Source organism: Phodopus roborovskii, unplaced genomic scaffold (assembly GCF_943737965.1).
Source record: "Phodopus roborovskii unplaced genomic scaffold, PHOROB, whole genome shotgun sequence".
Classification (NCBI taxonomy): Eukaryota; Metazoa; Chordata; class Mammalia; order Rodentia; family Cricetidae; genus Phodopus; species Phodopus roborovskii.
The window spans coordinates 35,905-61,787 of record NW_026126087.1 but is presented as its reverse complement, the minus strand read 5'-3'; the positions used below and the strand labels follow the sequence as shown (position 1 = coordinate 61,787).

The following is a 25,883-nucleotide window of genomic DNA, read 5'->3' as shown; positions in this document are numbered from 1 at the left end:
TCCCCTCCCTCCTGCCCTCCCTCCTCCACTCCTCTCCCTCCCCTCCTCCCTCTTCCTCTCCTCTCCCCTCCCTTCCTCCCCTCTCCTCCCTCCCCTCCCTCCCCTCCCCCTCCCTCCTCCCTTACCCCTCCCTCCTCCCTCCCTCCCTCCTCCCCCCTCCCCTCCCTCCTTCCTCTCCTCCATCCCTCCCTCTACACCTCCCTCCTCTCCTCCCTCTTTCACTCCCTCCCTGCTCCCCTCACCCCTCCCTCCTTCCCACCCTCCTTCCTTCCTTCCCTCTACCCTTCCCTCACTCCTTCTCTCCCTCCCACCCTCCCTACCTCCCTTCGTCCTTCCTTCCCTTCCTACCTCCCTCCCTTCTTCCCTCCCAACCTCCTTCCTTCCCTCCCTCCTTCCTTCCCTTCCTCTCTCCCTCCGACCCTCCTATGCCCCCCGATCACCCTCCCATCCCATCCCCCCCACTCCACATATAGGGTGATGCCTTCCAGAAGGGGTCATCTAAATCTGTCAAGTCATTTGGAGTAGGGACTAGGACTTCTCTCCTGTCTCTAGATTAAGGGAGTATCCCTCCATGGGGAATGTGCTCCCAAAATCCTTTTGTGCACCAGGGATACATCCTGGTTCCACTGTCAGAGGTCCCTTAGACTGTCCAGGCCTTCTAACTGAGACCCATGTTCAGGGGGTCTGAGAAGAGGTCCTCAGTACTCTTAACCGCCGAGCTAACTCTCCAGCCCCAATCAACAGTATCTTTTTTATTATTATTACTTAATTTTACATCCCATCTACAGTTCTCCCTCCAACCCCTCGCCTTCTTCCACCCTCCCTCACTGGCCCCTAGCCCACCCCCAGTCCACTCCTCCTCATGGGTAAGGGCTCCAGTGAGGAGTCAACATAGTCTAACACAATGAATGAGATTGCCTAGGTGGGAAGGGATGCAATGAAGATCAATGAAAAAGATATCTTAGTAAGAGAGCCAGTATGGGCTTAGGGAGAAACCTGGTGCTAAGGGGTAGAAGGACAAGGGCCAACCCTAGAAGGCTGCTGCCCCCCACCCCCACTCTGTACGCAGCAACTCTCCTCCTGGTTTTTGCCCTTTCCTCAGAGTTGCCTGTCCTCTTGCCCTTCTAAGGTAGGAACCCCTAGGATCCATGTGTGCTCAACTCCAGAAACAAAGCCACTGTGAAGTGGGCTACCAGATGGGATTCCATCAGCCCCAAAACGCTACCATTTGGGCAACACCTTGCCTGCCACCCTCCTTATTCCCCAAACCCCCTATTTCCTGGTCCACAAGTTCTTACCTGTTCGCTTCAAAGCACACCGCTGGCTAGATCAACAGCTGTGTTTACCACTAGCTTGTGGACCAGACTGGTACAGCCTTGTGCCCCTGCACGATTATAACCCTGCTGCATGCCACGCCCAGGCCACGCCCAGGCCACGCCCATCCCTCTGTGATTGGATAGACGACAATGAGGTCATAACATTGAGTCACCTACAGGCCCTCTTTGGTAGGACAGCAGTCCTGGCTCGTTTAAATTTGTGGGTGCAGGAGTTTGTTCTTTAGGATATCTGTGCTTATAAATATAAGTATTTAGATTGTTTTAATAATAAGAACAAAGTCTATGATAGTCTCTGCCTCCTTGTATAACAGTTAGAAATCATTACACATATTTAGCCAAGCATAGTGACACACTCCTTTAATCCCAGCACACAGGAAGCAGAAGCAGGCAGATATCTGAGAGAGTCCAGCCTAGTCTAAATAGTTCCAAGACAGCCAGAGATACCCTGTCTCATATATATATATATATATATATATATATATATATACATATATATATATATATTAATATTATATGGTGTGGGAATTGAGAAAGGTATCTCTGGGCTATTCATATTTTCTCAATTTACTCAATCAAAATTTATTATTTACATTTTATATTCTTTTTATTAGCTCAATTAGGGAGGACATAATCACCAGAAGTGGGTGATCAAAACTTTGTAATAATAGCATTTTATTAAACAAGCATCATAATTGGCTCTACTAAATCTTGTTTTACAAAAATCAGCTCAAAGCAATCCCTTTCTTATTTCTTTTTTTATTTTACATATCGATCCCAGTTCCCTCACTTTCCCTCCCTCCCTACCTCTTACACTTTCTGCCCCCTCACATGCACCCTGACCACCCTCCCCTCCCACCCCCCCACCCCAATTCCACATGTAGGGCTATGCCATCCAGGTGGGGTCATGTAGATCTGCCAAGTCATTTGAAGTAGGGACTAGGACTTCTCTCCTGTCTCTAGGTTAAGGCAGTATCCCTCCATGGGGGATGTGTTCTCAAGGTCCTTTTGTGCACCAGGAATACATCCTGGTTTCCACTGTCTGAGGTCCCTTAGACTGCTCAGTCCTTCTGGCTGAGACCCATATTTAGGGGGGGCTGAGTCAGTCCCATGCTGCCTTCCCAGCTCTCAGTCTGGGGGCCCGTTAGCTCCTCCTTGTTCAGGTCAGCTGTCTCTATGTGTTTCTGCAGCCTGGTCATGTCATCTCCATCTGCATCTGGATTCTAGTTTGACTCAGTGTTTAGGTATGGGTGTTTGCTCCTGTTTCCAACAGGTACTAGATGAGGGCTCCATGATGGTGGATAAGTTAGTTGTTGATCTCACTATCAGGGAAGGGAATTTATGGTACCCTTTTCCACAGCTGCTAAATTTGTTAGTTGGCAGCAGTCTTGTACCTCTCTAGACCTTTCTTTAGGTTCAGTTTTCTCTTCAAACCAATAATGGCTCCTTCTTTTATGTTCTCTCTCTCTCTCTCTCTCTCTCTCTCTCTCTCTCTCATCTTCTATTCCTACCCTGACTCAATCTACCTAGTCACATGTGCTTCCTCTCCTTCCCTTCTCTTTCTCCTACTTCTCTCTCCATTCACTGCCCCCCCACTTCCCATGTGCTCTGGGGGACTTATCCCTTCCCCTTTCTGGAAGGGACTTTATATGAATCTCTTAGAATACACCTTGTATCCTAGTTCCTCTGGTGGTGTGAATCATAGGCTGGTGATCCTTTGCTCTAGGTCTAAAATCCACATATGAGCAAGTGCATACCATGTTCCTCTTTTTGTGACTGGGTTACCTCATTCAGGATGGTTTCTTCAAGTACCATCAACTTGCTTGCGAATTTCAAGATTCTATTATTTTTTCTCACAGAGTAGTATCCCACTGTGTAGATGTGCCACATCTTCTTTATCCATTTTCAATTGAGGGGCATCTAGGTTGCTTCCAGGTTCTTGCTATTACAAATAATGCTGCTATGAACATAGTTGAGCAGATGTCTTTGTTGCATGGATGTGAATCATTTGGGTATACGCCTAAGAGGGGGATTGCTGGGTCCTGTGGTAATATAATTCCCACTTTCCTCAGGAACTGCCATACTGATCTCCAAAATGGCTGTATGAGTTTGTACTCCCACCAGCAGTGGAGGAGTGTTCCCCTTTCACCAGAATAAGTTGTCATTGGGGTTTCTAATATTAGTCATTCGGGTAGAAGTAAGATGGTATCTCAAAGTTGTTTTGATTTGCATTTCCCTGATAGCTAAGGATGTTGAGCACTTTCTTAAGTGTCTTTCCGCCTTTTTGATTTCCTCTACTGAGAATACTTTCTTCAGTTCTGTACCCCAGTTTTAATAGGGTTATTTGGTGTTTTGTTGACTAGTTTCTTGAGTTCTCTGTATATTTTGGAGATCAGCCCTTTGTCAGATGTGGGATTGGTGAAAATCTTTTCCCAGTCTGTGGGCTGCCATTTGGTCTTGTCCACTGTGTCCTTTGCCTTACAGAAGCTTCTCAGTTTGAAGAGGTACCATTTGTTAATTGTTGATCTCAGTGTCTGTGCTCCTGGAGTTACGTTCAGGAAGCAGTCTCCTATAACAATTTATTCAAGGGTATCTCCTACTTTCTCTTCTAAGAGGTTCAGTGTGGCTGGATTTATTTTGAGATCTTTGATCCATTTGGAGTTGAGTTTTGTGCATGGTGACAGACATGGGTCTCTCTGCAATCTTCTACAGATAATCATCCAATTTTGCTAGCACCGTTTGTTGAAGATGCTTTCCTCCCGCCATTGTATTCTTTTAGCTGTTTTGTGGAAAATCAGGTGTTCATAGGTGTGTGGGTTGATATCAGGATTTTCAGTTTGATTTCATTGGTCTACCTGTCTATTTTTGTGCCAATACCAGGCTGTTTTCAGTAGAGCTTAAAGTCAGGGATGGTGATGTCTTCTGAAGTTCTTTTATTTTACAGGAATGTTTTGGCTATGCTGGGTCTTTTGTTTTTCCATATACAGTTTATGATTATCCTTTCAATGTCAGTGAAGAACTGTGGTGGGATTTTAATGTAGATTGCATTGAATCTGTAGATTGACTTTTAGCAAGATTACCATTTATACTATATTTATCCTACCTATCCAAGAGCATGGGAGATCTTTCCATTTTCTGGTATCTTCTTTAATTTCTTTCTTTAGAGCCACAAAGTTCTTATTATATAGGTCTTTCATTTGTTTGCTAAGTGTTACCCCAAGATAATTTATGTTGTCTGTGGCTATTGTAAAGGGTGATGTTTCTCTGATTTCTTTCTCAGCCTCTTTGTGGTCTGAAAAAAGTAGGGCTACTGATGTTTTTGAGTTTATCTTCTATCCTGCTAGTTTGCTGAAGATGTTTATCAACTGTAGGAGTTCCCTGGTGGAGTTTACTGGGTTGCTTATGTAAATTAGCATATCATCTGCAAATAGAGATAGTTTGACTTCTTCTTTTCCTATTAGATGTGTTTCTTGTATGCAGCAAAAGGATGGATTTTGTCTTTGTATCCATTCTGTTAGCCTGTGTCTTTTTATAGATGAGTTAAGACCATTAATGTTGAGGGTGAGTAAGCACCATTGATTGTTGATGCTTGTTTGTTTTAGATTTGTTGTTGGCAGTGGTATTGTGAATATATTTGTCCTGCTTTATCCTTGGTTTCTGGTGTAATGAGATTATCTGTTGCCTACATCTTTGGGCATAGTTAACTTCCTTGGGTTGGAGTTTTCCTTTCAATAATTTCTGTAGGGCTGTATTTGTAGATATGTATTGGGAAAATCTGGTTTTGTCATTAAATATCTTGTTTTCTCCATCTATAGTGATTGAGTGTTTTTCTGGCTATAGTAGCCTGGGTTGGCATCCATGGACTATTAGTACTTGTAGAATATCTATCCAGGACCTTCTGACCTTGAGGGTTTCCATGGAGAAGTCAGGTGTAATTTTGATAGGTCTGACTTTATATGTTACCTGGCCTTTTTCCTTCACTGCTCTTAATATTTTCTTTATTCTGTATGCTAGGTGTTTTGATTATTATATGTCGAGGGATCTTTTTCTTTGGTCCAGCCTATTTGGTGTTCGGTATGCTTCTTGTACTTTCATGGGCATGTCCTTCTTCAGATTGGGAAAGTTTTCCTCGATGATTTTGTAGAATATGTTTTCGGCACCTGTGAGCTGGGCTTCCTCACATTCCTCTATGCCTATTATTTTTAGGTTTGTCCTTTTCATAGTGTCCCACATTTCCTGGATATTTTGTGTTAAGAATTTGTTGGATTTATGATTTTCTTTGGTCAATGAATCTATTTCTTCTAGTTTATCTTCCGCGCCTGAGATTCTCTCTTCCCTCTCTTGAATTCTGTTTGTTATGCTTGCTTCTGTAGTTCCAGATCTTTTGCCCAGTGTTTCTATTTCCAGCATTCCTTTGGTTTGTGTTGCCTTTATTTTCTCTATTTCAGTCTTGAACCGTTTCCTTCACCTGCTTAATTGTTTTTTCTTGGCTTTCTTTACTTTCCTTAAGAAATTTGTTCATTTCTTCCACTTTTTTGTTTGTTTTTTCCTCCATTTCTTTAAGGGATTTTCTCACATCTTCTTTGAGAGCCTCTATCATTTTTATGACGATATTTTTTAAGTCGTTCCCTTCTGCTTCATCTGCTTTGTTGTTGTGTTCTGGTCTAGTTGGTGTAGAATCCCTAGATTCTGGTGGTGTCATGCTTATCTTTCTGCTGTTAAGTGTTTTCTTGTATTGCTGTCTTCCAGTAGCTTCTTCCAGTAGGTGTTGGTGGGGTCTCTCCCTCTCTCTATGGTACTTACCATGTGGGCTTATGTGGTTCAGAGTTTCGATGTCTGTATCTCTGGGTGGTCCAAGGTCTCTAGGTAGTCTCCCCACAGGCAGAGGCCCAGCGATGGTGGTCAGTGATCAGGCTCCAGCAGAAGACTGGCGATGAGGGTCAAAGATCCTTGTGCCTATAGGCAGATCTAGCCTGGGCCTGGCACTCTCCAGCTAAGGCTTCTTTAGTAGAGTCCCTGTGATGGGGATCAAGGATCCTGCTGGAAGGAACTCAGCAGGATGGAACTCAGTGGTACTGCAGAGATAGGCAGATCTCTGGGAGAGGCCCGGGGCTCCAGTAGAGGACCAATAGTAGGGGTCAGAGACCAGGCAGGTGGAAATTACAGGTGGTCCCGCGTGGATAGGCAGGTCTCCTGTGTTCAGAGCTGTTCCTGGAATTTCCCCGAATCTGTCTGGACTGTTGGCTCCACCCTCTATCCCAGTGCTCAACCAGAGGGATGGGATAGTGGGCAGGGTAGGGCACAGGGTAGGGGGAGGGCAGGCTCTCCTTGGGGGTGGGTGGAGGTGTATCAGAGCTCCAAGACCACTCTCGATGGGAACAGGACACAGGGGCAAGGGGATCTAGGGCCAACCCAGGGACTTCCCTCAGGAGGGTGTAGGAGAGAGTCCACCTGAATTGGTCCCAGACTTACCTCTAGTCAAGGCCTGGGGATAGGGGAGAAAGGCTGGGCTGATATTCAGGATGTTTCTGCATTGATAGGTGGATCTAGCTGGGACCTGGCACTCTCCAGCTGAGGCCTCTTTAGCAGAGACGCTGCAATGGGGGTTAAGGATCCTGAGGGCAGGATCTCAGAGTCCCTTTCTTATTTCTTAATTAACCTATGTTCCAGAAAATTATGTTTGAATTTTTATTTCAGGGCAGAGTATACCAACTAGAGCCACTTGCAGACTATACCACTTCATAAAAGTAAAATAACACATGTGCTCTTGCACACTCCTTTTTTTTGAGCTGTCAATCTCCAATATTTCAATATGGTTTCTGCAATGGAATAGGATCAAGGAATAGGTTAAAGGTAGAACTTTAAACTAGATAACAAGGTGATTGGATATCCAGATTAAATATATTTTATTCCTAGTTGTTTTGTTTCCTGTTTATATTTTAGTTACGAGTAAGGTTTTTCTGCTGGTCTGGTCCCATTGCCACGCTAGCCCCAATTAACACAGAGAGACTCTGTATTTGATATTATGCTTTTGGCCAGTTACTTGCTTCTTATCATCTAGCTCTGTCTTAATTATTAACCCATTTCTATTAATCTAAGTATTTACATGTGGTCTCATCTTACCGGAGAGTGGGCCCAGACCTCTGTTTTCTCAAGTCTCTACATGCTGACTCCTCCCTACTACTTTCTTGCATCCTCCTTGTCTCCTAGTCCCGCCTATCTTGCTTTCCTATTGGCCAACAGTGATTTATTCATTAACCAGTATGAGAAACATATTTACAGAATGATATCTCCCACCAATTAGGCACTTTATATTCTTTTTTAACAGTTTCTTTATCTTGGTTGAACCACTTTGTAAAGACAGTCCCAGCGTTATTCTTTATTTCAGGAACTTTTATTCTGTACTTTACCTACTGAAATTTGTTTGCCTCTGCCTCCTGACTGGTAGGATGAAAGGCTAATAGTCTAGGTACTATTTTTTAAATGATTTATTTTCTTAATGTGAATTGATGTCTAATGTAAATTGATGTCTTGCCTGCATGTTCGTCTGTGAGGGTGTTGGATACCCTGGACCTGGCGTTTCAGTTATGAACTGCAATGTGGGTACTGAGAATTGAACCAGTGTCCTATGGAAGAGCAGTCAGTGCTCTTAACCTCTGAACCATCTCCCCAGCCCCAGTACTATTTTTATTAATGTATATATGATCTTTGCCTGCGTGTGTCTGTGCACTGTGTGCTTGCCTGGTGTCTATGGAGGCCAGGAGAGAACACTGGATCTTCTAGACGTAACTGGAGTTTTAGATGGTTATGCACTATCCTGTGGGTGCCAGGAATCAAATCCACGTCCCCTAGAAGAGCAGCCGGTGCTCTTAGCTATTGAGTCATCTCTCCAGCTCTGATACTATTTTTACTGTTTTTATCTGTATGGGAGTTAACAAAGAAAGTCAGTAGTTCTGTGCTTGAAAAAGATGTGTGCTTATAGTAATAAATTAGACTAAGGAAAACATGAATTTTAAGTAAAACTGCAAAAAAAATCATAAAATACTATATTTTATGCCTTACCCTGAGATAGTGACTATTTTGTGGTCCGGGAGACAATTTCCTGTTCATTTATATACAAACCCAGACGAAGTTGTTCACCAATATTGAGAACATAGATAAGCAAGGTGGGGTTGGCACTTTAATCCCAGCACTTGGGAGGCAGAGGCAGGTGGATCTCTGCGTTTGAGGCCAGCCTAGTTTTCAAAGTTAATTCCAGGACAGCCAGAGCTGTTCCACAAGGAAACCCTATCTTGAAAAACAAAAAACGAAAGAGAAGGACAGAAGAAGGTTTAGGTAACAGGTTTACTCATCTTGCCACAATTCACTTGCTGAGTATTCTTCTGCTCTAAGAGGTAAAAAATCATGGGCAGATTGTCATTAGATCTGAGGTCTGTTCCATAGGAGAGACTATATGCCTGTTAACATGCACTGTAAAGACGCTCAAAAAACTGGAGAGGTCACAGGTCCTGAGAGGGTTACTACTGTTGCTTTGCTAAAGTGAAATACAGTCACACTGCATTCTAAATATTCCATATTTACACATAAAGAATAATGCTGCTCTCACCCTCTGCTAGAAAACTTTTTTATAGTAATCAAAGATTTAATAGAGATCCATCCAACCAAAGTGTTAAGAATAACTGAATCTTGAATCTCAGCTCTAAAAAGACATAACATCATTCACTAAGGTTCAAGGAACACCAAAGAACATGGAGGTGGAAACAAACCCATTTATTCACTAAGTTTCCTTTTGTCTGGGTATTTTATTATAGCAACATAAACAAAATGAGGGGGTGGTAACATTCTTGAGTTGTTGAAATGAAGACACACAGAGTGAGGCAGAAGAATTTTAATTTTGAGACTATCTTGGACTTCATAATACTGTCTTAAAAACAACCACAAATAAACAAAATCCATCCAGGCATAATGACCCATATTAATTCCAGGACTTAGGAAATATAGACAAGTGGATTTGGAAAAGTTAGAGGTCAACTTCATCTACATGGCAAGTTCCAGAACAACAAGAATAACATAGTGAAATACTGCCTCAAAATTTTTTACAGAAAAATAAAAACCAAATATTAGCATGCAGGCAAAAATCTCAAACTCCCTGTCCTCCATATGTGTACACAAGTGTTTGTGTTCTATGTGTATATGGGCGTAGATAGACGTGTGTGGATGCATTGTGCCCTTCAAGAACAGAGACCAGAAGAGGAGGCTAGGTACCCTGCTCTATCACTCTCCCCTGACCCCTTTGAGACAGGAGCTCTCACTGAACCTGGGAAACCTATCTGAAGCCCCAATGGTGTTTGGGTGTCCACTAACGTCAATTGCACAGGACAGGGGTTAAGGAACCTTCATGGCCACACTCAACTTTTTCCATGGATACTAGGATCTAAACTCAAGCTTTTGTAAATGAACAGCAAGGACATACAAACAATGAGTCATCTCTCTAGCCCTCAGTTACAAATTTGTGGGATAAATTTCCAGAAGTGTTTCTGCAAGTTCAGAGGCCTCAAGTCATGTAAAATTGAAATAATGGAATGTTTCTCAAATATAATTGATGTTTTAAAATTAATACAAAATAATCTTTTAATTTTTATGAAGCGAATAAAAATATGAAGGAAACCCACTAATGGTTATTCCCTTATCAACATCAACAGTTTTCTTCTGTGTCTCTCCTCCCATCTTTATGATTGTGCAAGTGTGCTTGTGTGGGGGATGCAAAATCACACAGGGAAAAAAGGTTAGAAGTGTGTATTGCTTTGCAAATTCCAGGCTATGAGAAACTGTCTCAAAAAACAAGTCAGAGAGTGATAGTTAAAGACAACAGGAGAAAGCCTGGTGGTAGCCTTTAATCCCAGTGCTCCGGAAGCAGGGGCAGGCAGATCTCTGTGAGGTCAGTGCCAACCTGCTCTACAGAGAGGGTTCCAGAACAGCTAGGGCTCACACAAAGAAACACTATGTCAAACAACCAAAATGAAAATACAAGCTGAAGCTGGAAAGATATCACTTCAGTTAATAGCACTTAACGCTCTTACAGGAGAACATGGGGTCAGTCCTCCATACCCACATGGTGGTTCATAACAATGTAGAACTCTAGTTCCATGGGGCCCTTCAATCCTCTTCTGACTTCTGAGGGCACCAGGTACTTCTGAATCATCCCAGTTAAACTCCTGCACCTCATTAAACCATCAAAATTTGGGGGAGCAAAAGCAGCAGGTAAAGCTGTAATTAGGCTTCAGTTTCACAGAAGTGTGTAGTCATCTGACACACACAGCCAGGCAGAAGTTACAGACCTCCTGACTGTATGGAATTACCTTTGCAGGCCTCCTGAATATAAAGAATGGCCTTTGCAGGCCTCCATACTATTAAAAACTACCTTTGTGGGCCTCGATGTTATAAAAAAAAAAAAAAAAAACTACCTTTGCTGGGCCGCTGAAAGTAACAAACTACCTTTGCAGGCCCCCTGAATGTAACAAACTGTGTCTTTAGAGCTCATTGGACATTCCATTGCCAGCAAGCACAGGGGGTGTAAGAACAGAAAGTTACGTTTTCAACCCACCCACCCCACCCCCACCTCAAGCTTCGATCTTGGAGAAGGCATTTCCTGTAAGGGTTCTATTTTCCTTGTGCGTCTCCTAGGAAGTGGTTGGAGCCGGCCATTGTTGCTGGCTAACTTCACAGATCTCTAAGGCACCAAATCCTGACTACACAGTTTCTCCCTATGGAACCCTTGTGGTAAAGAGTCCCTGCCCTCAGGAGCTACCCATGGGTGAGTTGCTCAAGCTTGAGGCAGAGAGGATTCTGCTTCCCCCTTCCCACTATGAAGATATCTTAGAAAATGGGAACACAATTGGTAAGGGCACAGGCCTGTTGGTTTTGACTCTTAGAGACCAAGTGAAGCTGGATAGATTATCCTGGGAAAACTTTCCTCCCGTATCTAGGTCACGGTCGTGGCTGAGCTGAGCTATTTATTCCTCTGGCTTAAAGGAAAGGTTTCAGACATTTTGTTTTCTCAGGTCTGCCATTTGAAGCTGAAAATTATTTGCCAGTCCCTGTGTGAGGGGTGGGAGGTGTGGGGAGGTGGTTAGTGGTATACTAAAATTAATGTTCATAGTTGCGGCTGATAGAGGGACGTGGAACCCACAGTCACCTTTGATCTTCGCAACATTTGAAGGTAAACCTTTGGCCCAGATGACCATCTATTATAAAATCTCACTTTGTTCACTTGAGGACATCTGTTTCAAATATTATTCCTGTTTGAATTTCAAAGCTTAACTGCAGCAGGCTTGAGTTTCCTTTTGCTCCTGCCCCACTGTGCCTTTTAATAATTTCTCAAATATTTGATCTTGAAATACGGTTTTTACACCATTCTCCTACCTATTTTAAGGCCTTCAACATGTTTTATTTGCTTACCTCTTTAATTTTACCTCATCTGATTGTGGATCTTTCATTTATATATTCACGTACCTTATTCTGAACTTTTTCTTGAAATTCTTTCCAAATCTTCTTTCATTTTCTGTTTTACTGTGTCTGACCTTAATTTCTGATGTCACAGTTTTCTAGTTCTCAGAATTCTGCCCTTTTAATGTATTTTCCAGTTGTTGGCTGAAGATTTCAACCATTATTGTCAGTTTCACTTTATTGACAGTAATGCCATTAGCTGGATTTTATACTTAGTTTTTAGTTGTTCGTTTATTTGGAGGTGGGTTGATGGGTTCTTTTATTATTTATTTATTTATTTATTTATTTATTTATTATACAGTGTTCTGTCTGCCTGTGTTCCTGCATGCCAGAAGTGGGCACCATATCTCATTATAGATGGCTGTGAGCCACCATGTGGTTGCTGGGAAATGAACTCTGTAACTCTAGAAGAGTAGCCAGTGCTCTTTTACCTCTGAGCCATCTTTACGGCCCTATTTTTTGTTTGTTTGGTTTTGTTTGTTTGTTCATTTTTTTTGTTGTTGTTGTTTCTCTGTGTAGCTTTGGAGCCTGTCCTGGAACTGGTTTTGTAGACAAGGCTGGCCTTGAACTAACAGAGACCTCCTCTGCCTCTGCCTCCTGGTTGCTGAGATTAAAGGTATGTGCCACCACCTCATAGCATTAATTGTAAGCATTTCAATGGTTTGGGTGGGATTGAACAGGGAGGGATTCTGGCACTCAAGAACCACAGACTATTGAGTGTTACAGCTCTGATGGAAAGGTATTCTGGCACTTGGGATCCAAGGAACACCACAGGTCACAGTAAGCATAGCAGCTTACAGTCCTGCTTCAGGGAAAGATTTCTTCAGTGTAACAGCTCTGCTCCTGCAGGAGAGGGCTTCCCTTGTGAAGTTGTTACAGTTCGGCTCCAGTACGCTCTGCTCAGGATTGTCTCTGCACCCAAAACTCATTCAAGAGATGTATTGGGAGGGAAGAATCCAGGAAAGTGCCTGTCCTCTGCCAGGGAAGCCAAACAGCCTATTAGCTGAACAGACACAGGGTTTGTATAGGGATTCTTAGGGGGGTGGAGTTTTTCCATGGAGGGAGGATTGGTCAGTCTGGCTAGATATAGTGCTCAGGATTGATTGGTTTTCTGCACAGGTTTAGGGTCAGATTTGGCTCTGGTTACAGAGCTAATGTCTGTTTCTTTCACTGGTACTCTTTTAGTCTTTTGGCTCTAATTTTAGGACCAGGGTGTATTTCTTTTACTGGCTCTAATTCTGTACTTGTTTGGCACTGATTTCAGGGTCAAGGTGCATTTCTTTGGTTCTGGTTGCAGGGCCAAAGTGTGTTTTCTTTGACTCTGGTTAGGGTTCATTTCTTTGGCTGGCCCTTTTCCTCTACATTAATTCATTTCTTTTTCAGGAAACCACATATAATATTCTATTTTATTTTGGTATTAGGATGAAGTCATCTCTGTACAGGGGAGAATTTTGTCATTTACTAGCAAGCCAACAATCAAGCAAGCAAAAAACCCATGAACTGTCTGCTGCTGCCTCTCACTGTGTCTGTCATGGGAAGCAGAACTAGGCCTAACTGCTGGGATGAGCACTACAGGACCCCTGAGTCGCAAGGTTCCTAAAAGACCAGCCCTTAAAACCATATGCACACAGCTCCACTACCACCAGTATAGCCAGTATGCACTCAGATGTCACAGGAGGAAGTGGGACTGAAAATACTTTTGTTCAAGACTCTACACACAAAGTGAAACGAACCAAAGCCTGCAAATCCCCCAAAATCTCATGGGGGGGATTTAGGATGAAAATTTTGTCTGTCCATCGGAGGACTGATGTATTTCCAGTTACTCACCTGACATAAATGGTTTGGGACTTTAGATTTTGGTACTATTAAAGCTTCTCCCAATGCTAAGGAAACATTTTCCCAGGGAGCTAGCTCCTTCCAAACCTTCAAAGATTAAGAGCTAAATCTGTGTGCTTTGTGCAGTTTGCTTTCCTTGGCAGGCCCAAATTCACTTTTTTTTTTCCTGTTAGCATTATGAATCTGTGGACACTTAGCATACATTCATTCACAGCACTTCAGTGTCTTTCATGCATCCTCAGGAAGTAGACTACTTCTCTTTAAAGTGCGTGTTTGTTTGTGTGTGTGTGTTGCTTGTATGTATATCTGTGAACAGCATACGTAGCTGGTGATCACAAAGGTCAGTAGAAGTAATTGGATAATTGGATCCCCTGGAAATGGAGTTGCAGGCAGTGATAGGCTGCCATGTGGGTGCTGGACATTGAAATTGGGTCTTCTGTAAGAACAAATGCTCTTAACTGCAGCCCCAGAGACTGCTGCCGATTGTTTTAAAGCCACAAGAATTAAGGTCATTTTGGGTTTTCATTTTTCCCCTGTCTTTGGCATGTAGCATCTTATGAATTCTTTGATATCTTGGGATAACTATTTTTAAAACATTTCCAGATTTTTCTCGGAGATGTAAATGGAAGTTTGATACAGTTTAGCTAGTATTTCATTACTGGAAAACTAGTTTACCTTTTCAGATGCTTAAATTGGTATATACTTGTTATCTTCTTCCTTAATGTTTATGAAAAAAATACATGAAATCTGCCTTCCAAGATTTTCACTTAGGCCCGATTAGCAGTAGACATTCAGTACCTCTTGTGTTTCTCTTATTCTATTATATTGACATTGTTCATCCACATCTTATGTCATCATCCTTCACTATTTGCTTCTTATGCATGAGAATCTCATGCCTCTTCCAGCCTTCAATCTTTCTGTCATTTCAGCTACACCCATTCCCCCCCAAAAGATTGTGAGCCCCCTGCTCCCCACCATTCTTCTCACTTACATGAATATATGTATTTATTACAGGCAATGTTTTTTACAAGGGATAATTTTCAAAATTGAATGTTGTTTTTTCAAAAAAATTTTTTATATTTATTCCATGTGCATGAGTCTTTTGCCTGCGCATATATGTGGGCCTGGCAGAGGTCAAAAAAAGGCATTGTATTCCCTGGAACTGGAGTTAAAGGTAGTTGTGAGCTGCCATGTGAGTACTGGTAAGAACAGAGGTCCTCTGGATGAGCAAACAGTACATTTAACTACTGAGCCACCTCTCTAATCCCAATATATTTGAATATGTTGTTAGTGAACTGACTGGTGAAGAAAACTACTCAGCTTATTCCCTTTTACATGTAAACAAGAATAATTTTTATTTTAAATGCCATTTTTTAAAAACTCTTTAAGTGGAAAATTCATGTTTTAACCTAAACCCATTCATGGGATTATTGCATAAACTCAAAAAATGTATGGAGAATTTGTGTATGATCCTGTGCTCAGTAGCATTGTTTATAGAAATTTTTATTTAGACCTTCTGGAATATTTGAAAATAGATTTTTTTGATTAATAATATTCATTCTTTACTAAGCTTCCAGCCCAGTAAAGCTCAACTCTTAGTTCTTCCTGTGGTAAGCAAGTGATGGTAATTTTAATTTTTTTGTGCAATACCTTTAAAAGGAAAGCATGTTAATTTAGTAAATGACAAAGTTCAATTAATTATTATTTCTGAACATATAGTGATATGAAATTGTTAAATGAAAAATTAGGTCAAAGATATTTGCCATATGATTGCTTCTTGAAAACACATTTATCTGCATAATACATTCAATACAATGCAATTAGTATATTCATATAACACTGCCTTCTTTCTCCCTCTCTGTTTTTTTTTTAAAATACTGAGTCATTTATCATGCCTTTGGTTCATTATATCTCCATGATGATTAAGGTAAATACCAAATTGCTGCTAAAGCTTAGTCAAATTAAAGTTTAATGTTTGGGGTACAAATACTTCATAAATGATACCCAAAAATTCATGATATTTGGTTGTTTCTAGTTTGAGGTGTGAATTTTTTTAACCAGGCATTGCTATCCTTTTGTATATCATTTACTTATTAGTTTTTAAATAATTATTATCAGATTCTATTTTAATTTCTTTATGTATTAGAGGAAAGTTTTGTTTGCTTGGTTGGTTTTAAATTTTGGAGACAACCCTGGCTGTCCTGGAATTCTCTCCCTCTCTCTCTCTCCCTCTCTCTCTCTGTCTCTCTCTCTCTCTCTCTCTCTCTCTCTCTCTCTCTCTCTCTCTCTCTCTCTCTCTCTGTAGACCAGAGTAGCCTCACAGAGATCTGCCTGGCTCTTCTTCCCAAGTGCTGGGATCAAAGGCTTGAGAAAATATTGTTATACTGACATGCTCTTACCATTCCTGCTTCCCTGTCTTTACCACCAACAGTTATAGAGCCTGTTTGCTCTCCTTCCACCCCCATCCCCCATCCCTCCTTCTCCACCTTCTGCCTGTCCTCTTCTCTCATCCATACTTTCCTTCTCCATATGCTTTTCTCTCCTTTCTGCCTCTCTTTCTCCCCTTCCCTGTCCCACCATTTTCCTTCACCCCACGCTCTCTCCTCCTTTCCCCCTCCCTCCCCTCTATCCCCACCACTCACTCTCCTCCTTCATCCTCCCCCATTTACTTCTCTCTCTTCCCCCATTCACTTCTTGCTTACTTACTTTTTTTTTTTTTTTTTTTGAGGCTGGGTTTCACTATGTAATTCTGGCTGGCTATCCTGGGACTATGTAGATCAAGCTGCTCTCCTGTTAACTGTTTTTAACCCAAACTCACCTTAGCCTTATACTATTAAGTATGCTGGCCTTGAATTTTAGATCCTTCTTCAATCTTTTGAGTATCTGGGTTTACAGGCCTGTGCCACCAAGCTTGATTTAGTATTATTTGAGTAATGTTGCCTATGTGTCATCGGGATATGGGTCTACATATTTCACTCTCCCTTTTTCTGTTCATCCTTGTATTCTTTTTCTGCTTCCCTCCTTCCAGCCAACCTTCCCTGCTTTCTTTTTCTCTCCTTAACCCTTGCCTCCTTTTTGCACTTCTTTTGATGGGGTCTTGCAGTGTACTATAGTTTAGCCCAAAATCTACTAGTCTCCTGCCTCAACTGTAGTGTTCTTTGGAAAACTATCTTCAGTAGTTAAGCAGGACTCATAGGAGCCCACAGAGATGGAAGCAACAATTAAGGAGTCTGTATGGATCTGATCTAGGTCTTCTGCGTTGAGGTTATGATTGTGTATCTTGGTCTTATTGTGGAAGTGGGGGTGTCTCTGACTCATTTGCCTGATTTGGGGTTGCCTCATTCAGGCTTGATATGAAGGTATGTACTTAGTCTCTCTCTTTTTATTTTTCTTCAAGACAGGGTTTCTCTGTGTAGCAGTCCTGGCTGTCCTGGAACTCACTCTGTAGACCAGGTCTCAAACTCACAGAGATCCGACTGCCTCTGCCTCTCAAGTGGTGGGATTAAAGAAGTACAACACCACCCAGCCACCTAGTCTTATTGTAACTTGTGCCAGGTTTGGTTGATATCCCTGGGAATTCTGCTATTCTTTTTGAAGAGAAATGGAGGAGGAGTGAATCTGAGGAAGGGGGGACATGGAGTTGTGACTGGGAGAAGTAGAGGGAGGGGAAACTTGGATCATATGTAATGAATGATGAAAGAATAAATAATACAAAAAAGAAACCTTCTGATTTAATGTGTACATCTCTAGGTGGCTGTGTATTTGTGCTCTGTGTGCCTAATATGTGGTTCAGTAATTCCACTCTTGCTAACAGTATTTCAGAAAAAGTGATGACTGTCAAATTATGTAAAATTGTACTTGCAACCAACAAATATCTCAAAGCCATGGTTAGCATCATGCATAAGTAAAAACCCTTCAAAGAAAAGAAAATGTCTTTACTGGCTTAGAGCACCTTCTGCTCTTGCAGAGGATCTGGGTTCAGTTCTTGGTACCCACATGGTGGCTCACAACCATCTATAATTCCTGTTCTACGGCATCTGGCCACCAAGGGCACAGGAATGTACATGGTTCACATTCATACATTTCAGCAAAACTCATGCGTGTGCGTGCGCGAGCACACACACACACAAACAAATCATGTTTAACTCTTTCATTTTGTCATAAGGATCACTCTGGCTTTATAAAGGAAATTTGGAAAAGTTCTTTTCATTATAAGTTTTTGGAATGGTTCCAGAAAACTGGAGGCTAGTTCTTCTTTATCTGGTTTGTAGAATTAAGCTGCAACTCATCAGATTCAGAACACTTTTTTACATAGATGTTTTTGATTACTCTAATTATACTTCTCATTTCCTCTTCATTCAAAAATTTTATAGTTTGTGTGTATTCAGAAATCTGTCCTTTTCTTCTTGGTTTTCCAGTTTAGGGTATATAATCATAGCATTTCCTTAAGGCTCATTTGAATTTCATTTCTAATGTCTCCTTTTTCATTTCTCTTTTTATTTAGTTAGTTATTTGTCAGTTCTCATGTCTTTTTTTTCCTCTGATACTCTAGCTAAATATTTACCAGCTATATACTTTCAAAAATCCAACTTGGGGAGGGAGCCTGGAGAAATGGATTGGGAGGTTAAGAGCACTGGCTGCTTTTCCAGAGTTCCAGAGGTTCTGAGTTTGATGCCCAGCAACCACCTGGTGCTTCACAAATATCTATGCGATTTGGTGGTCTTTTCTGGTACGCAGCCAGAACACTGTATGCATAATAAATTAAATCTTTTATTAAAAACTCAGCTCTTTTAAAATTGATATTCTTGTTTTTACCACACATGCCCTCTCCTTTTATTTTTTTATTATTAATTATACTTTGTCATTTATTTTACATGATAGTGGCAGTTTCTCCTCCCTCATCTCCTTCTGTTCCCTCCCCCTGACTCCCCTCTGCCCCCCCATCCACTCCTCCCCTGTTTCTGTTCAAAAAGGGGCAGGCCTTCCATGGGTGCCAATAAAGCGTGGCATATTAAGTTGAGGTATGACTAACCTCCTCCCATTGTATTAAAACTGGGCAAGACAACACAGTATGGGGACTAGGTTCCCAAAAGCCAGCTCAAGCATTAGGGACAGGACCTTCTTCCACCGCTAGGAGTCCCACAAGTAGTTTTAAATTGATCTTCTACATTACTTTTTTTTTTCTTATTTTACATATTGATCCCAGTTCCCTCTCCCTTCCTCCCATGCCCCCGGACCACCCTCCCATCCCATCCCCCCACTCCACAGGGAGGATGATGCCTTCCAGCAGGGGTCAACAAAATCTGTCAAGTCATTTGAAGTAGGGAAGTAGGGTCTGTGCCCTCCCTCCTGCCTCTAGGTTAAGGGAGTATTCCTCCACTCATGGAATCCAGATGCAGAGAGGGAAGGGTGATAAGAAATGGGGACAAGACCAGGCTATAGAAACCCACAAAGACAGCTGATCTGAACATGGAGGAGCTTATGGGCCCCCAGACTAATAGCGGGGAAAACAGCATTGGACCGACTCAGACCCCCTGAACATGGTCTCAGTTAGAAGGCCTGGGCAGTCTAAGGGACTTCTGACAGTGGAACCAGGATGTATTCCTGGTTCACAAAAGGACTTTGGGAGCACATTACCCATGGAGGGATACTTCCTTAATTACATTACTTTTTAAAGTTTTATTTTTATTTGTGCTCCAATCTTTAACGTTTCCTTCCACTGACTTTGAATTTGGTTTGTTGTTGCTTTGTTTATAATTATTGCTTTTTGAAACTGTGTTGAGTGTAGCTAATCAATGTGTGCTTAAACTTGCATCTTTCTTCTCAATTCCAGAGCAAAGTGATGAGAAAATCCCTCTCCAAGAAGACAAGAAAGATGTGAGTTATTCCCAGGGAAGTTCTAGTAAGGAGAGCCTTCTTGATGAATATCATGAGGACAGTCTTCTGCTTCTACAACTCCAGGACAATGATAGAAATATTGAGATAAATTATGCTTCTGATGACTCACAAATACTATAGTAAGTAATACAGACAAGCTGTCTTGCATATAGTATCCCTTGGGATTCTACAACTTTCCTAGTCTGTAATTTTTCTCTTATTTCAAAGAAAAACATGACCAGTGATGAAATTCCCACTTAGAGAGCTTAGAGAGCTGTTTATCAATGAAGTAAGACTGGTCTTTTTGAATAGGCTTGTAAAAATTCTAAGTACTTATTGATAGTTCTTTCTATCATTTCTCCACAACAGCTTGCCTACCTTCCAAATCAAAGAAGATGATGGTACATGTTATGCTGGATGCCAAGATATAATTTTTCCAGAGGATGAATGGAATGATAGTGTAGAGGATGAAGCCTTGGAGGGATGGTTCAAGATCACTGTGAGTGTACTCATAGGTGAATAGTGTGCAAGGGAGGCAGGTCAGGTGGTATTACTTTGATCACATTTATGGGTAGATTCAGAAAAAGGAATAGAAAAGACAACAGGATGGGTACAAGAAAGTGAGGTCACCGGAGAAAGGCAAAGGTAGAGAAAACTCCAAAGAACATGGAGAAGCCCCATACCGGTTATCTCAATGTGGTTCAAACTGAGATTTTGACAGCTCTGAAATCTTTGACAACCAAGTAAGTCTTACATAATTTGGAACCACCTGCATGCTTATAAAATCTTATAAAGGTGAGGTAGGTTTTGAATACCTGGGTTTTGTTGTTTTGAATATAAACATTGAACTATAGAGAAAGGAAAATTTAGGATAGCCACACAGAGAAAGAAAGAAACTTGGGAAGGAGGGAGAGAAAGGGAAGGAAGGAAGAAAAAAAGAATTTGTACTAATTGTCTCCACATTATAAGTTTTTTTTTCAAAGAGTTGAGCAGGATAAAACATTACATTTGATCTGTGTTCTTAGTATCACATTTCTTTTCTCTATTATTCCTTCTTTTTGCCCACAGATTCCAAATGGGAGAAAGTACAACAAGATGTGGATAATAAACTTACTCCAGAGCCATTGCAGTGTGCACTTCACACCAGTTGATGTAAGAGATGACATTGAATCCCAGTGTGTGCACACAGGAGATAAAGAGAGGCCAGGGTCACTGCAAGATGCTTGCCTCCAGCATCATTGTTGTTGTCTTCATCCCTTGTAGTTCCAGTACATCAGAAACCGGATACAGTTCTTTGTTCAAAATGCTCAAAGTGCCTTTGAATTGAAGAATATGAACTGTCAGATAAGTGATGAGGAAAACAGAAAGGTTGGTGTTGATGGAGTTCCTTTTAACTACTTCTTGCATAGATGAAGCCAGGCCAGGGTTGAATAAGTCTGTCTCTAGGACTGGAAGTCCTGATGCTTATCATACCCTCCCTTCACACAGATTTCTATCCATGTTAATTCATCTACTGAGCCTTTATCTGTGCAGTATAAATTAACACCACAACAGATGGAGATCCTAAAAGTAAGTCAGACTTGAGACACATCGCTTTCACTTCCTAGATCTCCTCCCTTTTCCCCACTCAGTGAAGTACTTGTCACCAAGATTCTACTCTCTCCATATCTGTCTTGGCAGCTGAGCATGAAGAAACGATATGATGTGTCCCATAAAGCTCTGTACCTCAGGAAATTTCGCTTTGACCCAGGTAAGACTGGTAGCAGTAATTGTAGGTCACAGGTCTTCAAGAAGTAAGATAATGGTAACCAGAGAAGGGGTCTGCACTGGTGCTGGTCCACACAGAGCTCTCTTTACCTACTAATTACTTTCTTTCTACTTCTGAAGACTTAATGGATTATGGGCTTGACATATTTCTGAACAGAAGAAGCTGCATGTCTGCCACCCTTCAAATCATTCAAGTGGATTTCCCTGAGGTGAGGCCATAGAGCCAGGGATGATATTTGGTGCAGGGCTGGATGGGACAGAGTGTTGGGGGCTTTGTCTTTGAGGAAGTGTATAGTAATGATAATGCTAAATCTTGCTCCCTAAAGCTATTATCCTTGAACTTGAGCAACAACAAAATATACAGGCTTGATGCCCTGTCTGAATTAATAGAGAAGGCCCCCCAGATCAAGATTCTGAACCTTTCAAAAAATGCGGTAAGAGGATGGGGTTTGGGTTGTGGGTGGAAGGTAGTGTGCACTATAATGTGTGACTGCAAGAGGCAAGACAGGTACCCCCGTGTAAAGGTGCTATGTTCTATACATATGTCTTTTCATGGGACGTCTTTACCAATTCTCCTCATTCTCTCCCAGCTAAGAACCGTGTGCGAGCTGGAGAAGATGAAGGGGCTGAAGCTGAAAGAGCTGTGGCTAGAAGGGAACCCTTTGCGCAGCACCTTCACAGACAGTTCTGCCTACGTAAGGTACATCATGGCAGCTGACACCTTCCCCTTCATAGATCCCCTTGTCTCCTGGTTGCCTGAGAGACTCTGTGGGAGGAGGCAGGCCTGGTCCTCTGGGAGGATCACAGGCCTGCCCTCTCCCCTGTCTCTGTAATGGGCTGTGCCTGCAGGCCTCCTTTGATTCTGTTCTGCATGCCTCACCTCACCTAGTGTGGGTAGGGTTTCCCTTGTGTGAGTTTTCGGCCTCCTCCGGCAGGCCCTGCCTTGCCTCATCTCAAGGGCACCAGGCCTCCTCTCCGGTCCTGAGAGGAACCTCCAGATCTTGTTCCTGAACGGTCCCCTCTTCTGTCCCAGGCTGCCCTAGAGGTTGTCCTGCCCCAGGCTGAGGTGCTGGGTGATGCTGACGTGGACATCACTTCCTCTGGACTACAGCTGGGATGTCTGCCCTCCTTGTGGGGGGGGCTGGTCTCTCTGAATCTGATCCAGGATTGGGCCATGACTGGGGAGCTGAAGGCTTCCTGGAGCAGGAAAGGGAGGCAGAGTGCAGAAGAGGTTGAGGAGACAGAAGGACTGCCTTCCCCAATGGCTCCACCCCTCCTTCTTTCTCTGTCTTTACCTATGCACTAATCTACCTTGCTCATCATCCTGCCTAGCATATAAAAGGAGCCTTGGGTAGCCTGAGGCAAGCAACTTGATTCCTTGCATAAGACCCACATTCAAACAGGCACAGGTGCAAAGGAGTCTTCAGGAGAGAATCAAGTCATCATAATTGGAGCCCATAGGGTTTCCATCCCATGCTGAGCTGGGGACTCACCCCTATCTCTTCTGCTTCTCGGGAATGACTATTGCCTCCAGGATGGTCTTTATCTTCCGTTTACTCAGGAAAATTATAGGCTTGTGTGCCCTGACAGGCTCAGTAGTGTGACTGTTTTCATTCCTGCTTTGGATCCCTGGACCAGCCAGGCAGGTATGAAGGAAACCGCAGCAAGAGAGTAGCCTTTTGTCCTAAATTACCGCAAAACTGCTGACCCAGGCTACACGGAGCATCTCCCAATCCCTTTGCATTGTTCCTTCCATCTTCTTTGACTTTACTCCCCTGTTTCCCTCATATCTCCTTCACCTTTCCTCTCTTACCATCCATTTCTGTCACCATCTACTATCCCCTTCCATCTTCCTCTTGCCTCTTGAGTCATGTCTCCCTCAACTCCACTTTCCAGCATTTCAAAGAAACCTGGCCACCTGGCAAGGTGACAGGGCCCTAATCTCCAGTTCTTTGCCCTGCTCCTTTAAAGGCCATCTCTGAAGACTCTGAGGAAGAGGAGGGAGGCAGGGAGTGGAGGAAGCCCTGGACTCTGAGTTCCCAACTTGGCTCCTTGTGACCCTAGAGAAGGGGGCCAGTGCAATGTGGGTGGGAGATACCCAGGCATGGGAGGCAGGCAGGTAAGGAGAGGGAGGAACACAAGAGGGAGAACCCGGGTACAGGTGGGGACGTGGGAGAAATTTTATTATGACTTGAACTGTCAGTCACTCCTTGTGGCTTTTGGTTTTTCAACAGAGCTGTTCTGAACTATTTTCCAGAGTTGTTATGCCTGGTAAGGTCCTAGATTTGTTGTTTGTTTTCTCCTTCTTTAAATACAAAACCTCAATTCTTGTTCAAAAGCCCTTTGCATCTTGCTGGATAACATGTGTATCTATTTTAAGTACTATGGATTCTTGAAAGACATAAAAATAAAGCATAGATCTTTGCCTTGGGGGAAGGGGGATTTCCATAAGCAGAGAAAGATGGAAGGAGGAGAAAGGGGATGATATCTTTCAGACATCCACTGGAATCTTATAGCTCATGCCATTTCTTGGGTCATTTCACCCCTGGCTCTTATCCTTGTTCTGAAGCCTTCAATCTCTTTATCCTTGGGCAGCATCATGTGCCATGTCTCCCATCTGTGCTCCAAACTTCTTTCCTGCAGGATGGCTGGAAATTGTTCCCAACAGTTGATACTGACACCTTGGAAATAATAAAACCATGCAAGGTGAGGAGGGACCATCAAGAGGCAAAGAGTTGCAAGGGATGTGTTTGTCAACCACATACTTTAAAAGTACCTTTCATTTCAGGAAACGTACAGAGGATCTGAAAGTCTCAAGGATCTGGTCGTGCAATTTGTGCTTCAGTGAGTTACCCCAGGAGCCTGAGAAAGCAGAAGTTCATGCTGGGCTGTCTTAGCACAAGCTTGTGTATAAAAGTTTTCAGGTATCATTTGGGACTTGTACTAGAGGTAGCCTAGCCTCTTTGCTGCACTTCCCACAGGTATTACTTGATCTATGATTATGGTGATCGACGCAATCTCCTCACTGCTTACCATGCAGACGCCTGCTTCTCCCTGACCACTACTTCCAATTCCAACAAGCCAAACATGTGAGCATCACAGCCAAAGCTTTATCCTGGAACAGGACTAAAAAAAATAAAATTAAAACAACAACAACAACAAAACACCTCTAACACAGGCAGGGATGAAAACACCCTAAATGACTGGAATATGCTCTTGTTATTTTTTCTACTAGGAGAACGTTAGAAGAATACTACAAGGATAGTAGGAATATGAAGAAAGTCAAGGACTCCTGTAAGGATGTAATGAAGTGGTAAAGAAGGCCATGAAATGGTCCAAGGCCCAATGAGGTATAATGACTACCACCTTTGTTTCTCTATACAGTTTCACGGATGCAGCTGCTGAAGCACAAAAAATGTAACATTGTGACCTGCCTTCATGAACTGCCAAAAACTCAGCATGATTTAAGTTCCTATGTAGTAGACGTTTGTGCCCAGACAGTAAGTACCTGTTTCTTCCCTTAAGCTGAACCAGAAAGGTATAAGTAAGAACTTTTGGAAAAATGGTTAAAGCCTTAGTTTACTATTTTCTTTCTTTTTTTTCTTTTCAGGAAAAAATGATCTGCTTTTCTGTCAATGGGGTGTTCAAAGAAAGTAAGCATACAATCTTCTTAGTAGAGAGTTTGGGGACTTCATTTCCTTGGCAGAGGTTCCTACAAGAACTTTCCCAGCTGCCCCCCATTCCCTTCTCTTCCTTACTGATTCATCATTTCCAGCATGTTGTTTTCCTCCCATATCTGTGTGCACTTCACAGCCCAGGCATTAGGGCTATAGAGTTTGATTGCTTTCATTTCATGTCTTTACTTTATGACCTGCTAACTCATTATTTTCCTCATTTCCCCAAAGTATGTAATAATAGCCACTCCTTAACTACGAATAAAGTGGATTTATTTGTCCAGGAAACCAGTCTATGTTAAGAGGGTCTTGCATGGAAAACTGAGTATTTCTTTTATTACCCTCTATTCCTGAAAATTCCTCCCAACTCTTCATGAAAATTGTTCCAGTCTGGCTTCCTTCTGGGTCACACAGAGTATCTAGTCAGACTCACTGGGGAGTTTTTAAATTATGTACAACCCTAATGGGTTTGTTTCTTTGTTGCCATTGAAGTGGAAGGAAAGTCTAAGGGATGTATTCGTGCCTTTACCCGGACATTCATCTTAACCACCGGCAGACATTTCAGGTGAGCGCTATGTTGTGGATAAATCTAGAAATACCCATTAAACTTTGAGCCAGTGGTGCATTAGTATACTCTTGGGAAATTCTTGGTAGCATAGAGTGCAAACAGCTAGTTCTAAGAAGTTGTCTCAGTAATTGATTGTGAACATGAATTGATTTTTTTCCCCCTGACACTCACTAATTAGCTGTGTGACCTTGGGCAAATTATAAGTGTTCTCTGTGAGTTAGTGTTCTCTGAAAAATGTGTGAGTGACCGCTTGTTTTGAAAAGTGTAAACAAGCAAGAGTTACATCTACAATTTAATGAAGCTGGTAGGCAATCTTTCAAA

General features: G+C 42.3%; 1 protein-coding gene across 1 annotated transcript in view; it reads left to right on the top strand.

Moving 5' to 3' along the window:
* Window positions 1-25,883, top strand: part of LOC127218415 (nuclear RNA export factor 2-like) — a 39,942-nt gene that overhangs the window by 13,821 nt on the left and 238 nt on the right. The window contains exons 2-18 of the mRNA XM_051179426.1: window positions 1,314-1,505; window positions 19,510-19,693; window positions 19,923-20,052; window positions 20,622-20,705; window positions 20,817-20,921; window positions 21,042-21,122; window positions 21,234-21,303; window positions 21,441-21,529; window positions 21,647-21,754; window positions 21,911-22,015; window positions 23,964-24,026; window positions 24,109-24,164; window positions 24,302-24,409; window positions 24,556-24,614; window positions 24,705-24,820; window positions 24,931-24,973; window positions 25,487-25,559. Coding sequence (XP_051035383.1) covers window positions 1,314-1,505; window positions 19,510-19,693; window positions 19,923-20,052; window positions 20,622-20,705; window positions 20,817-20,921; window positions 21,042-21,122; window positions 21,234-21,303; window positions 21,441-21,529; window positions 21,647-21,754; window positions 21,911-22,015; window positions 23,964-24,026; window positions 24,109-24,164; window positions 24,302-24,409; window positions 24,556-24,614; window positions 24,705-24,820; window positions 24,931-24,973; window positions 25,487-25,559 — 1,666 coding nt within the window. The remainder of the gene's footprint in view (window positions 1-1,313; window positions 1,506-19,509; window positions 19,694-19,922; window positions 20,053-20,621; window positions 20,706-20,816; window positions 20,922-21,041; window positions 21,123-21,233; window positions 21,304-21,440; window positions 21,530-21,646; window positions 21,755-21,910; window positions 22,016-23,963; window positions 24,027-24,108; window positions 24,165-24,301; window positions 24,410-24,555; window positions 24,615-24,704; window positions 24,821-24,930; window positions 24,974-25,486; window positions 25,560-25,883) is intronic.